The sequence below is a fragment of the Centropristis striata genome, chromosome 9 (genome assembly GCF_030273125.1).
Source record: "Centropristis striata isolate RG_2023a ecotype Rhode Island chromosome 9, C.striata_1.0, whole genome shotgun sequence".
NCBI lineage: Eukaryota > Metazoa > Chordata > Actinopteri > Perciformes > Serranidae > Centropristis > Centropristis striata.
The window spans coordinates 9,046,618-9,060,118 of NC_081525.1; the positions used below are offsets into that span (position 1 = coordinate 9,046,618).

Sequence of the window (13,501 nt, forward strand, 5' to 3'; positions counted from 1 at the left end):
AAAAAATACACAACTTGGTATTCATCACGCAGTATATAAATACAAATTGACCACAATGACAAATATTCATTACGCAATATTAATTAACACTCAGCACATTCACAATACAGTGCATATTTTTCAGTACAACCAAGGAAACGATGTAACTATGATTACATTACATCATATGCAAAAGACATTTTTGACACATACGTATATATACATATATATGTATATATATATATATATATATATATACGTATATATATATATATATATATATATATATATATAAGGCCATTACTTTGGTCTCATAACTTTGAGCCTTTCACTGTATTTCCACTTAATCAGTAAAAAATGTCTTGTTCAGCGTTTGGTTGGACTTATAGACACTCCAAGGAGTCGCTGTTCAGTTTTCTGAGGTCAGTAACGTACACTTTGTTTTTGAGCAACTTAAGCAGTTGGTATTAATGGATGACTTCAAGAATTGTCTTCCTGAGGGAGTGTCAACTTATTTGAGTGAACATAAGGCTTGTGAGGTCTCTTAAGCTGCTGTTCTTGTTGATGAGTATGTGATCACTCACAAGGCTGTTTTTGTGCATCATACTGTCAGTAAAAACACGTTTGAGAGCCTTGATAGTACTGAGAAGGAAGGTTCTCGAGGTTTTAGGCCTGTAGAGGACAGAAGTTCTTGTTCCTTGGAGCCTGAGATTGGAGCCGATAAGGTCACTCTGAAGGACAGAGATGATGTAATGTGCTTCTTACTGTAAGAAAATGGGTCATATAGTTGTAAGTTGCCCTGTGTTGACAAGGCGAAATGCAAAACCAGTGGCTTTAGTGGAAAAAAAGTATATCAAAACCTAGTTGAACCTGTTGGGTCTGAAGAAGTCTCCAGTGACCTGGCAGACTTTGCTCCATTCATTATAGATGGTTTTGTTTCATTGCCTGGGAAAAGTCTTAAGGTCCCAGTGAAGATGAAGACGTTTTGCCATTCAATGAGGAGTCTTATTTGGGTTCTGAAGTCCCAGTGTTAGGTTTTGGCATGAAAGACATGGATGTGCCTTTGCATAAGGTCTTGGTGAAGTTGGATCTTGTGTCCGGTGAAGTCATTGTTTGGGTGTGTCCTGGTTTCCCAATAAAAGGGGTTGCCTTATCTGATGGGGAATGATTTGGCTGGGGGAAAAGTGCTGGTTACATCTAAAGTCATGCCGATGTCTGTTGGCTAGGTTCCATATGAGTTTTTTCAGAAGTTTCCTGAGGTTTGTGCAGCTTGTGCTATTACTCAATCAAATAAAAAACAGAATCAGGACATTGATCTGAGTGACAGTTTTTTGTGATCCTGGTGATGTGGTGTGTTCACATACTCCTGATGGTAAAGACACAAGTAGAGGATCTTTTCTTGAGGTTGAGCATTTGGCCCTGTCTTGTGACCAGTTGATTGATGGGCAAAAAGATGTTACATTGTCTCTATTTAAAAATGCAGATGCTAGAGAGAAAGTTGCGACTGCAAGACTCAATGTGGAGGTCAAACATCCGTGGCAGGGATAATGTTCTGGCTGACACATTGTCATGCTTGTAAAATGGCTGTTTTTCTAAACAAATGTATCCTGATATTCCTGTATTTATTTTCAGTATACATTGTTCAGTATCTTAGGTCGGGGATGTCACGTGACCCTCCCCTCACTCTGCTCTCTCTCTCACTCTGCTTGTGGGCTCTCCCCAACAGAGATAACATGTACAGTACCCGAAATTGATAATGGTAATGTGCCTGGCACTAATCGAGAATACAGAGAAAGTGATGTGCTGCACTTTGAATGTAATCAAAGATTTCAACGTACTGAGGCCATACCTTCAAAATGCACTAAAATAGGAATGAGAGCCGAGTGGAGCCCAACTCCTCTGTGTGAACATAAGTTTTGCAATTTATACATTGAAATAACTGAAATTGGTGCTAACAGCTAATTTTCTCTTTTTTTCCCCCAACAAATGCAGCAATAAAATGTAGACTCACTGCAATGGAAGGAACCAGGTATGAACCTGCTGATAGAAATGAGTTTTCACCTGGTGAAACGCTGACAGTCTATTGTGCAAGGACATCCTGGATTTCTTCCCCTCAGGAAACCTCCATAGTAACTACATGCGAAGAGAATGGACAGTGGTCTATCAGTCCGACATGCAAAGGTATAAAACTACAGTTCATTGGCTTTAGTGCCAGAGACAGAATATGAGATTTTTGTTCTCTACTTTCTGTTTCTGGTTCATTAACCTGTGGTGCTGATTGCCAATCTTATCTTCATTACATAAGATGCAAAGTTTTCCATTTACTCCAGAGGTGACATGCATCGGCCGAAAACCAGAAAATGTGAACTACTGGGGTGTGAGTTCTTGGAGAGCCACGAAATTGGATGAGACTATAAGTTATTCGTGTCAGGAAGGCTACAAGACTTCAGCTGTTAACAAACGGGCCAAATGCACCAGAAATGGGTGGACGCCAAATCCACCTTGTGAAGGTATAGTGAAGACATTTTTGTACATGTGTCCATATTTGTGAAAGTAGGGGAGGAACCTTTGGTCCAGCCTCTCTGCCACTTTCTATCTCTTGATGTCTTTGTTTGCAAGTCCATACTCTCCACATTGCTTACTTATGTCTTTATTTATATGTACTGAGTGTGAAATAAATAAATAAATAAATAAATACATATACCACAGAAGCATTTTTCAGACTCCTGACAGTGCGAATACAGTCACAGTAGTGTTTAAATGCTTTTTAAAAAACATTATTATTATTTTTACAGTAATGACATGCAGAAAAGAGAATATCCCGGATGCAGTTATTGTCGGCACTGACAAGGAAATATACAGAAACAGGGAAAAAGTCATTTATGCCTGCGGCGAAGGTGGTCGGGGAAGAATAACTCTCACCTGTGGAGCAGACGGTTGGACCGGGAGCAAAGAATGTGAAGGTACGAACGTACAGAACGACAACGTCAGTGTTGTTACAGTTTGTTGTTATCTGTTTTTACATTTTTGCACTTAATGTTGAGGTTAATTGGTGACACTGATACTTCAAACACTCAGAACACTGTAATAATAATCGTACATTTTATTTGTATAGCGCTTTAAAAGGTACTCAAAGACACTTTACATATTACAAAAACAAGCAAGTAGTTTATTTAGGATTTTGTAAGATGCTCCGTACAGAATGCTATTACAGTAGTCCAGTCATGACGTAAAGACGTCATGGATAAGGTTTTTAGCAGCTGAGAAGGAGAGGTTGGGGTGAAGACACGCAATGTTTTTGAGGTGGAAGAAGGAAGTTTTGGGAATGTAATCAACATGTCATTCAAATGAGAGGGTTTGATTGAAGATGACCCCATAGTTACGGCCATGTGTGGAGGCAGGAACAGTGGAGCCGATAATGGAAAGGGAAAAGTTGTGGTAGTTGGAGGGATTTAGGGCCGATGATGAGGATTTCCGATTTGTCACTTTTTTGTATGAGGAAGTTTAAACGTGCTTAAAATGAATATTTTGCCTAGGTTGTTGTATCCACTACAAATGCTGCCAACTCAATTCCTAATAACTTCTTTAGCAATTTGGATAAATTATTTACACAGTTCATATGGCAAAAGGGTCAGGATGAAAATAGGCAGGCTGCAGAGACATAAAGATAATGGTGGACTAGATGCCCCAAACATATGCTTTTATTATTGGGAAGCTCAAATGAGGTGTATATATACGAATGGGTAAACCCAGAGGTAACTAATACGTGGATTGATATTGAATCCAGAAACTGTGGTATGCTGACGTTGAAGGTTTGCCCCTTTGTGAGTCATAAAAAAGCAAAACAGGAGGTTCAAAATAATTTCATTGTTTTGAATACAAGTAACAAAATCAAGGTTCATTTCAAACTTAAAAAACATATATATGTATATCCCAACAAGGTGATGATTGTCACAAAATCACTTTTACTTCAAAAATAGTCACCAACCGCAACAAAATACGACACCGCTCTGCTACAAATTATAGTCTGGAGGCAGTAGTGTTTGATGTTACATGCACAGGCCACAGCATTACACTACGTCGCTTGCGTGTATAACTGTACAACACAAAAGCAAAAAATACACAACTTGGTATTCATCACGCAGTATATAAATACAAATTGACCACAATGACAAATATTCATTACGCAATATTAATTAACACTCAGCACATTCACAATACAGTGCATATTTTTCAGTACAACCAAGGAAACGATGTAACTATGATTACATTACATCATATGCAAAAGACATTTTTGACACATACGTATATATACATATATATGTATATATATATATATATATATACGTATATATATATATATATATATATATATATATATAAGGCCATTACTTTGGTCTCATAACTTTGAGCCTTTCACTGTATTTCCACTTAATCAGTAAAAAATGTCTTGTTCAGCGTTTGGTTGGACTTATAGACACTCCAAGGAGTCGCTGTTCAGTTTTCTGAGGTCAGTAACGTACACTTTGTTTTTGAGCAACTTAAGCAGTTGGTATTAATGGATGACTTCAAGAATTGTCTTCCTGAGGGAGTGTCAACTTATTTGAGTGAACATAAGGCTTGTGAGGTCTCTTAAGCTGCTGTTCTTGTTGATGAGTATGTGATCACTCACAAGGCTGTTTTTGTGCATCATACTGTCAGTAAAAACACGTTTGAGAGCCTTGATAGTACTGAGAAGGAAGGTTCTCGAGGTTTTAGGCCTGTAGAGGACAGAAGTTCTTGTTCCTTGGAGCCTGAGATTGGAGCCGATAAGGTCACTCTGAAGGACAGAGATGATGTAATGTGCTTCTTACTGTAAGAAAATGGGTCATATAGTTGTAAGTTGCCCTGTGTTGACAAGGCGAAATGCAAAACCAGTGGCTTTAGTGGAAAAAAAGTATATCAAAACCTAGTTGAACCTGTTGGGTCTGAAGAAGTCTCCAGTGACCTGGCAGACTTTGCTCCATTCATTATAGATGGTTTTGTTTCATTGCCTGGGAAAAGTCTTAAGGTCCCAGTGAAGATGAAGACGTTTTGCCATTCAATGAGGAGTCTTATTTGGGTTCTGAAGTCCCAGTGTTAGGTTTTGGCATGAAAGACATGGATGTGCCTTTGCATAAGGTCTTGGTGAAGTTGGATCTTGTGTCCGGTGAAGTCATTGTTTGGGTGTGTCCTGGTTTCCCAATAAAAGGGGTTGCCTTATCTGATGGGGAATGATTTGGCTGGGGGAAAAGTGCTGGTTACATCTAAAGTCATGCCGATGTCTGTTGGCTAGGTTCCATATGAGTTTTTTCAGAAGTTTCCTGAGGTTTGTGCAGCTTGTGCTATTACTCAATCAAATAAAAAACAGAATCAGGACATTGATCTGAGTGACAGTTTTTTGTGATCCTGGTGATGTGGTGTGTTCACATACTCCTGATGGTAAAGACACAGGTAGAGGATCTTTTCTTGAGGTTGAGCATTTGGCCCTGTCTTGTGACCAGTTGATTGATGGGCAAAAAGATGTTACATTGTCTCTATTTAAAAATGCAGATGCTAGAGAGAAAGTTGCGACTGCAAGACTCAATGTGGAGGTCAAACATCCGTGGCAGGGATAATGTTCTGGCTGACACATTGTCATGCTTGTAAAATGGCTGTTTTTCTAAACAAATGTATCCTGATATTCCTGTATTTATTTTCAGTATACATTGTTCAGTATCTTAGGTCGGGGATGTCACGTGACCCTCCCCTCACTCTGCTCTCTCTCTCACTCTGCTTGTGGGCTCTCCCCAACAGAGATAACATGTACAGTACCCGAAATTGATAATGGTAATGTGCCTGGCACTAATCGAGAATACAGAGAAAGTGATGTGCTGCACTTTGAATGTAATCAAAGATTTCAACGTACTGAGGCCATACCTTCAAAATGCACTAAAATAGGAATGAGAGCCGAGTGGAGCCCAACTCCTCTGTGTGAACATAAGTTTTGCAATTTATACATTGAAATAACTGAAATTGGTGCTAACAGCTAATTTTCTCTTTTTTTCCCCCAACAAATGCAGCAATAAAATGTAGACTCACTGCAATGGAAGGAACCAGGTATGAACCTGCTGATAGAAATGAGTTTTCACCTGGTGAAACGCTGACAGTCTATTGTGCAAGGACATCCTGGATTTCTTCCCCTCAGGAAACCTCCATAGTAACTACATGCGAAGAGAATGGACAGTGGTCTATCAGTCCGACATGCAAAGGTATAAAACTACAGTTCATTGGCTTTAGTGCCAGAGACAGAATATGAGATTTTTGTTCTCTACTTTCTGTTTCTGGTTCATTAACCTGTGGTGCTGATTGCCAATCTTATCTTCATTACATAAGATGCAAAGTTTTCCATTTATTCCAGAGGTGACATGCATCGGCCGAAAACCAGAAAATGTGAACTACTGGGGTGTGAGTTCTTGGAGAGCCACGAAATTGGATGAGACTATAAGTTATTCGTGTCAGGAAGGCTACAAGACTTCAGCTGTTAACAAACGGGCCAAATGCACCAGAAATGGGTGGACGCCAAATCCACCTTGTGAAGGTATAGTGAAGACATTTTTGTACATGTGTCCATATTTGTGAAAGTAGGGGAGGAACCTTTGGTCCAGCCTCTCTGCCACTTTCTATCTCTTGATGTCTTTGTTTGCAAGTCCATACTCTCCACATTGCTTACTTATGTCTTTATTTATATGTACTGAGTGTGAAATAAATAAATAAATAAATAAATACATATACCACAGAAGCATTTTTCAGACTCCTGACAGTGCGAATACAGTCACAGTAGTGTTTAAATGCTTTTTAAAAAACATTATTATTATTTTTACAGTAATAACATGCAGAAAAGAGAATATCCCGGATGCAGTTATTGTCGGCACTGACAAGGAAATATACAGAAACAGGGAAAAAGTCATTTATGCCTGCGGCGAAGGTGGTCGGGGAAGAATAACTCTCACCTGTGGAGCAGACGGTTGGACCGGGAGCAAAGAATGTGAAGGTACGAACGTACAGAACGACAACGTCAGTGTTGTTACAGTTTGTTGTTATCTGTTTTTACATTTTTGCACTTAATGTTGAGTTTGAGGTTAATTGGTGACACTGATACTTCAAACACTCAGAACACTGTAATAATAACAGTACATTTTATTTGTATAGCGCTTTAAAAGGTACTCAAAGACATGTTACATATTAAAAAAACAAGCAAGTAGTTTATTTAGGATTTTGGAAGATGCTCCGTAGAGAATGCTAAATTTTAGCAGCTGAGAAGGAGAGGTTGGGGTGAAGACACGCAATGTTTTTGAGGTGAAAGAAGGACGTTTTGGGAATGTAATCGACATGTCATTCAAATGAGAGGGTTTGATTGAAGATGACCCCATAGTTACGGCCATGTGTGGAGGCAGGAACAGTGGAGTCGATAATGGAAAAGGAAAAGTTGTGGTAGTTGGAGGGATTTAGGGCAGATGATGAGGATTTCCGATTTGTCACTTTTTAGGATGAGGAAGTTTGCTTGCATCCTAGTTTTTATGTCCATTAGGCAGTCTGTGAGGGTGGAGTGAGTGGCAGTAGTAATGGACTTGGTGGATATGTAGAGCTGGGAGTGAAGGCCATGGCGACCTATAATATAACCAAGGGGAAGCAAGTAGAGAAGGAAGAAGAGGGGTCCAAGCCCCGAACCTTGGGGGGCACCTAGCGAAACTGGAGCTGTGTTGGAATAGACTTAATTGATGCTGATAATCAGGTGACTGTCAGAGAGATAAGATTTGTAATATTTAGCATGTGAGTACCTATCTTAGTTTTCTAATATTTGCTATTTAAGGATTGATGCTCTCTGACTATGATTCTTTTTGTTTTTCAGTGAAACCATGTCCACTTCCACGCAAAGATCCCAATGTATTTTTTCGTGGTCCATACAGTCAGACACGACTGTACCAGTTTTAAAGCTAATTTATGTAGGCCTCTGACCACAGGCCATGTATTGAAACTTTCAACAGATGTAAAAGAAGTAGAAAAAAGGGGACATATTATGAAAATGTACATGTGTAGGTCAGAAAACTTGTGATTCACCGAGCCATTCAGATTTGGCTCCCCTTGCTATATCACATGTAAGCTCTGTTGAATATACTACCCAACCCTCAGCTACCTATGTAAATCTGTAGGCCATATTTTTCTTGCAAGCTTGAAGAGACGGGTGCTAAAATGAAGCGTTTCAGAGGGGATGAATCCAGATATATTCAGGCGGAAATTGTTTTAACATTAAAGCATGTTAACCTGTTGTTGCAGAAACCCAAAATACAAGTATGACCCTAAAAATAGCATAATACATCCCCTTTAATAGACAGGACTGACTTTAATTCAGCAAACTAACAAAAACTGAAATGTCTCAGGTGACATGTCAAACAACACAACTTGGCCTACTAGAAGTTATCAGTTGTTTAAGTTCCAAAGACTTGACACTTTGTATTTTTTAACCTTTCACCAGCACGATTTAATCAGGAAAACAAATTGTACCATGTTGCAGAATTTCTAGGAGATGGGATTGCAAAATAATATATTTCTTGTACTTTCAGTATTCTGTGACAAGCTTGAAGATATTACCATCACCTTCACTGCAAACAAAGAGAAATACATGGATGGGGAAAACATACATTTTAAATGTGTCGTCGATGGCGCTGAAGGCACGGCAACATGTAACAATACCAAGTGGGTTAAATCACTAAAATGTACAGGTAAGAAGTAGTGTGAATGAAAGCAGACTTAAGGATAGGTTAAGTTTTTAAAAATCTATCTCAATGCAATACTCACATATGTGGGTTGGAAGCAGCCTTGAACACTTGAACACAAGTTCTCCACACCAAATTCTGTTCTGGTGGCACGTAATGTGTGAAAATGACATGCCACCAGCATGGAAACAATGGCAATGTAAAGTCAATGGTGATTCTTTTATTCATGCTGGGCACACGGATTCCCTAGTGTGACAATGTCACTCAGTGACATAGTGGTAATGATTGAGACTGATGCAGAGTTTAGATAGCGGATGTCGAAATGAAGGAGGGAGGGGAGTTGTATGGGTTGAACAAAAGGTGGACATTCACCAGGAGACTTTAAACGTAACTTCCGTGGCTCATGTCATCCTTGTAACTACTTAGTGACCGAACACTAACGGTGCGAGGACCCTATTGAAATTGGTCCGTCTATTATTAGGGACCGAGCACTAACGGTGCAAGGACCCTATTGTAATTGAAGGGATTCTTATTATTATTATTCATCTCCCAAATGAATCACCTTTTTGGGGCCTTTATCATATTCAAAAACTCCTGATATTTGGAATATACATAAATCTCTTGTGAAATTTACGTATTCTAGTGGTCGTGGGAATGGGTGTGGCACAATGGCTCACCAGCGCCCCCTACAAACTTTTCTACCGTGAAGGCATTACTCCTACCCATTAAACCCTATCCACTTCTAACTTGGTCAGTTTCATCATGAGGCCTTTGGGATGAAACGTACTCAAAATCTTGACGGACCGTCACACTATATGGGCGTGGCATGGCGGCAAAATATGAAAACACGAGACTGTATAACTTGAGTATACATTGTCCAATCTGTCCCTAATTTCACACACGTGATGAGGGTCCACCCCTGAACACACCCACATGTCAATATTGATACACTGTCATAGCGCCCCCCGCTGGCAACAGGATGTAACAACTTTTATACTTAGCCCTTGCAGTAGGTTTCACGTAGAGACACCAAATTTGGTACACACATGAATGATGTGGAGACGCACCAAAAAGCCTCTTGGACCCATACGTCAAACGATTTCATCCAATTCTCTTCAAACTTGGTCAGCACCATCACAAAGCCTTTGGGATCAAAAGTTGTATAAATCTTTACCGACGGTCACACTATGTGGGCGTGGCATGGCGGCAAAATATGGCGTCTCGCCATGAAACTAGAGACTGTATAACTTGACCATACATTGTCCAATCTGTCCCAAATTTCTCACACATGATGAGAGGCCAGCCCTGGACACACCCACATGTCAATATTGACACACAGTCATAGCGCCCCCTGCTGGCTACAGGAAGTAACTTGTTTTACACCTAGCACAAGCACAGTGGTAGGAGACACGCAATTTGGTACGCATAGGGACTGAGCCAACAGCGCCGCGTCCGATGTGCCCTCCCCTGACTGCGCCTCCCCAGACGGCTCCACTCTGCGAGGGCCCGTTCAGTACTGAGCGCAGTCCTAGTTATTATTTGTCAGGCCTGGACATGAAGGAGGACTCAGATGCAGAGCGTAGATTCGTGGTGACTTTATTAATCCCTCTTATCCTCAGGACACGGTGATAAAATAAATGGCTATGAAAATATCCTATAAGTCTAATAAGAACAAAAAACCACTCCAAAAGGGAGGGACAAAACAGCAGACACAAAAGGAAAATAAACCAACAGAAAATCACTCCAAAGGGAGGAAAAAATGCTAAGGCTAAAGATACAAAACAAAGGGCACTCCTAAAAAACAGAGGCTGAACACACTATGGCACTAGGAACAAACTAAAAACACTATGAACACAAAATCACTCGCCTGGAGGAAAAGAAAACACTTCACAAAGAATCAGAGACAAACTTGGACTATGGTAACTGGCTTGGGTGATCGACAGGAACGAAACACTCTGGCACAAGACAAAGGGAGACGCAGACTATAAGACACATGAGGGCAATGGGGAACAGGTGGACACAATCAGGAATCAGGGAAGACAATCAGACTAGTGACACCAGGGGAAGGGCAAGTGATCTGAAACGAGAGGAGAGTTAATTTTCAAAATAAAACAGGAAGTCACAAGACAAAATAAAACCCAGAACAAGACAAACCTCACCGCGGTGTGACAGTACCCCCCCCTCTAGGGCCGACACCTGACGGCCCAGGTTGGTCAGGGTGGTCCCTATGAAAATCCTCTATTAGACCAGGGTCTACTATGTAGCGGGAGGGAATCCACTGTCTCTCCTCTGGTCCGTATCCTTCCCAGTCCACCAGGTATTGTCTACCCCGGCCCCGGCTGCGTACCGCCAGCAACTGCTTGACTTTGTAGACTGGGCCGCCGTCTACCACTTCTGGCGGCGGCGGAGGTGTGACAGCCGGGACCATGGGACTCTCCTTGGCCGGTTTGATCTGGCTTACGTGGAAGGTCGGGTGAACACGGAGGGATCGAGGCAGGCGGAGGCGGACGGCCGCGGGGCTAATGATCTTGGTGATGGGGAATGGACCCACGAACCGAGGCGCCAGCTTCTTGGAGGGGACCCTGAGATGGAGATCTTTAGCAGACAGCCACACCCTCTCACCTGGCTGGTAGGCTGGAGCGGGTCGTCTCTTACGGTCTGCCGCTTTCTTGACTCGATCCCCTTGACGAGGTAACACCTGCCGAGCGGCCGCCCAGATACGGCGACAACGACGAACTACGGCATGGGCAGAGGGCACAGAGACTTCTGGCTCGTTGTCTGCAAAAACAGGAGGCAAGTAACCAAATACACATTCAAACGGCGAAAAACCTGTGGCTGAGGTGGGCAGTGAGTTGTGGGCATACTCAACCCAGACCAGGTGCTTGCTCCATGTAGAGGAATTCTGGGTGACCAGACACCGGAGGCCGGTTTCCAGTTGCTGGTTTAGGCGTTCGGTCTGGCCGTTGGACTCCAGGTGATATCCGGAGGTCAGGCTGGCCTTGGCTCCAATGAGTCGACAGAACTCCCTCCAGAACCGGGAAACAAACTGGGGCCCCCGGTCGGATACTATGTCCTTGGGAAATCCATGAATCCTGAAAACATTGTTCATCATGGTCTCTGCCGTTTCCTTGGCGGAGGGCAGTTTTGGCAGAGCAATGAATCTAGCCATTTTGGAAAATCTATCCACCACTGTGAGGACAGTGGTGTTACCTTGTGACACTGGGAGCCCCGTGACGAAGTCCATGGAGATGTCGGACCACGGTCTGGAGGGGATGGGGAGCGGCTGTAAGAGTCCCATGCGTGACCTGGAGGACGTCTTGTTTCGGGCGCAGACCGAACATGCCTCTACGTACTCCCGGACCCCCGGCTCCATGGATGGCCACCAGAACCTCCGAGAGATGGCGAACATAGTCCTCCGAACTCCCGGATGGCAGGAAAGCAGCGAGGTGTGGGCCCAGTGGATCACCTGTGGGCGCAACTCAACCGGGACAAACAAACGATTCACTGGGCACCCACTAGGTGGCGGACCCTCACCATTAGCCTGCTTAACCTCATTTTCTATTTGCCAGGTCACCGCTCCAACCACACAGGTTAGTGGGAGGATAGTCTCTGGTACCTTGGCAACAGGCTCGGGGTCAAAGAGTCGAGACAGGGCGTCTGGCTTGCCGTTGCGGGACCCCGGCCTGTAAGAGAGAGAAAAGGAAAACCGGTTAAAGAAAAGCGCCCACCTGGCCTGGCGAGAATTGAGTCTCTTGGCTTTTCTGATATATTCAAGGTTCTTGTGATCAGTCCAGACAATGAATGGATGGTTTGCCCCCTCAAGCCAGTGTCGCCACTCTTCCAGGGCAGCCTTGACCGCCAGTAGCTCCCGGTTGCCGACATCATAATTCCTCTCCGCTTTGGACAGCCGCCGTGACATGAAGGCGCAGGGACGCATCTTTCCATCCTGCTCTGACCGTTCAGAGAGGACTGCCCCGATCCCTTCGTTGGACGCGTCCACCTCGACCACGAACTGTCGCTGTGGGTCTGGCATGGTGAGGATGGGAGCCGAGGTAAAGCGACGCTTGAGGGTCTGGAAGGCTGTCTCCACCTCAGGAGACCAGTGAAAACGCACCTGTGGAGAGGTAAGAGCATGGAGTGGGGCAGCTATTGCGCTGAAGCCTTTGATGAACCGTCTGTAAAAGTTAGCAAAACCAAGGAACTGCTGAACCTTCTTACGGCTATCAGGTGTGGGCCACTCAGTAACAGCGCTAATTTTAGCCGGGTCCATCTGCACTCTTCCAGGGGCTACAATGAAGCCCAGGAAGGAGACGGTGTTGGCATGGAACTCACTCTTTTCAGCTTTGACATAGAGTTTGTTCTCCAGCAGTCTTTTTAGTACTTTGTTTACATGGTCTTGGTGTGTGTCAAGGTCAGGAGAGTAAATGAGAATGTCATCAAGGTATACATATACAAAATGGTCCAGAAAATCCCTAAGTACCTCATTAATCATTGCTTGGAACACAGCAGGCGCGTTGGTTAATCCAAAAGGCATGACCAGGTACTCATAATGACCGCTTGGGGTATTAAACCCCGTTTTCCACTCGTCCCCCTCCCTTATTCTGATCAGATGGTATGCGTTGCGTAGGTCTAGTTTAGTGAAAACTTTGGCCTGCTGGAGCTGGTCAAACACGGAAGACATGAGAGGAAGTGGATAACGGTTCTTTATAGTAATGTCATTAAGGGGACTATAGTCTATGCAAGGTCTT

At 42.9% G+C, this 13,501-nt stretch overlaps 2 protein-coding genes across 3 annotated transcripts in view; both read left to right on the forward strand.

Moving 5' to 3' along the window:
* The window catches only part of LOC131978265 (complement factor H-like), a 57,086-nt gene that overhangs the window by 33,047 nt on the left and 10,538 nt on the right, over nt 1–13,501 (forward strand). The window lies entirely within an intron of this gene.
* Nucleotides 1–13,501, forward strand: part of LOC131978266 (complement factor H-like) — a 52,714-nt gene that overhangs the window by 11,185 nt on the left and 28,028 nt on the right. Inside the window, exons 5-11 of one of the 2 annotated variants that reach the window (XM_059341846.1) lie at nt 1,972–2,160; nt 2,310–2,489; nt 2,775–2,942; nt 6,060–6,248; nt 6,398–6,577; nt 6,863–7,030; nt 8,601–8,759. In XM_059341846.1, coding sequence (XP_059197829.1) covers nt 1,972–2,160; nt 2,310–2,489; nt 2,775–2,942; nt 6,060–6,248; nt 6,398–6,577; nt 6,863–7,030; nt 8,601–8,759 — 1,233 coding nt within the window. Of the gene's footprint in view, nt 1–1,971; nt 2,161–2,309; nt 2,490–2,774; nt 2,943–5,793; nt 5,839–6,059; nt 6,249–6,397; nt 6,578–6,862; nt 7,031–8,600; nt 8,760–13,501 lie in introns of both variants that reach the window. The other variant, XM_059341847.1, reaches the window with a different exon arrangement.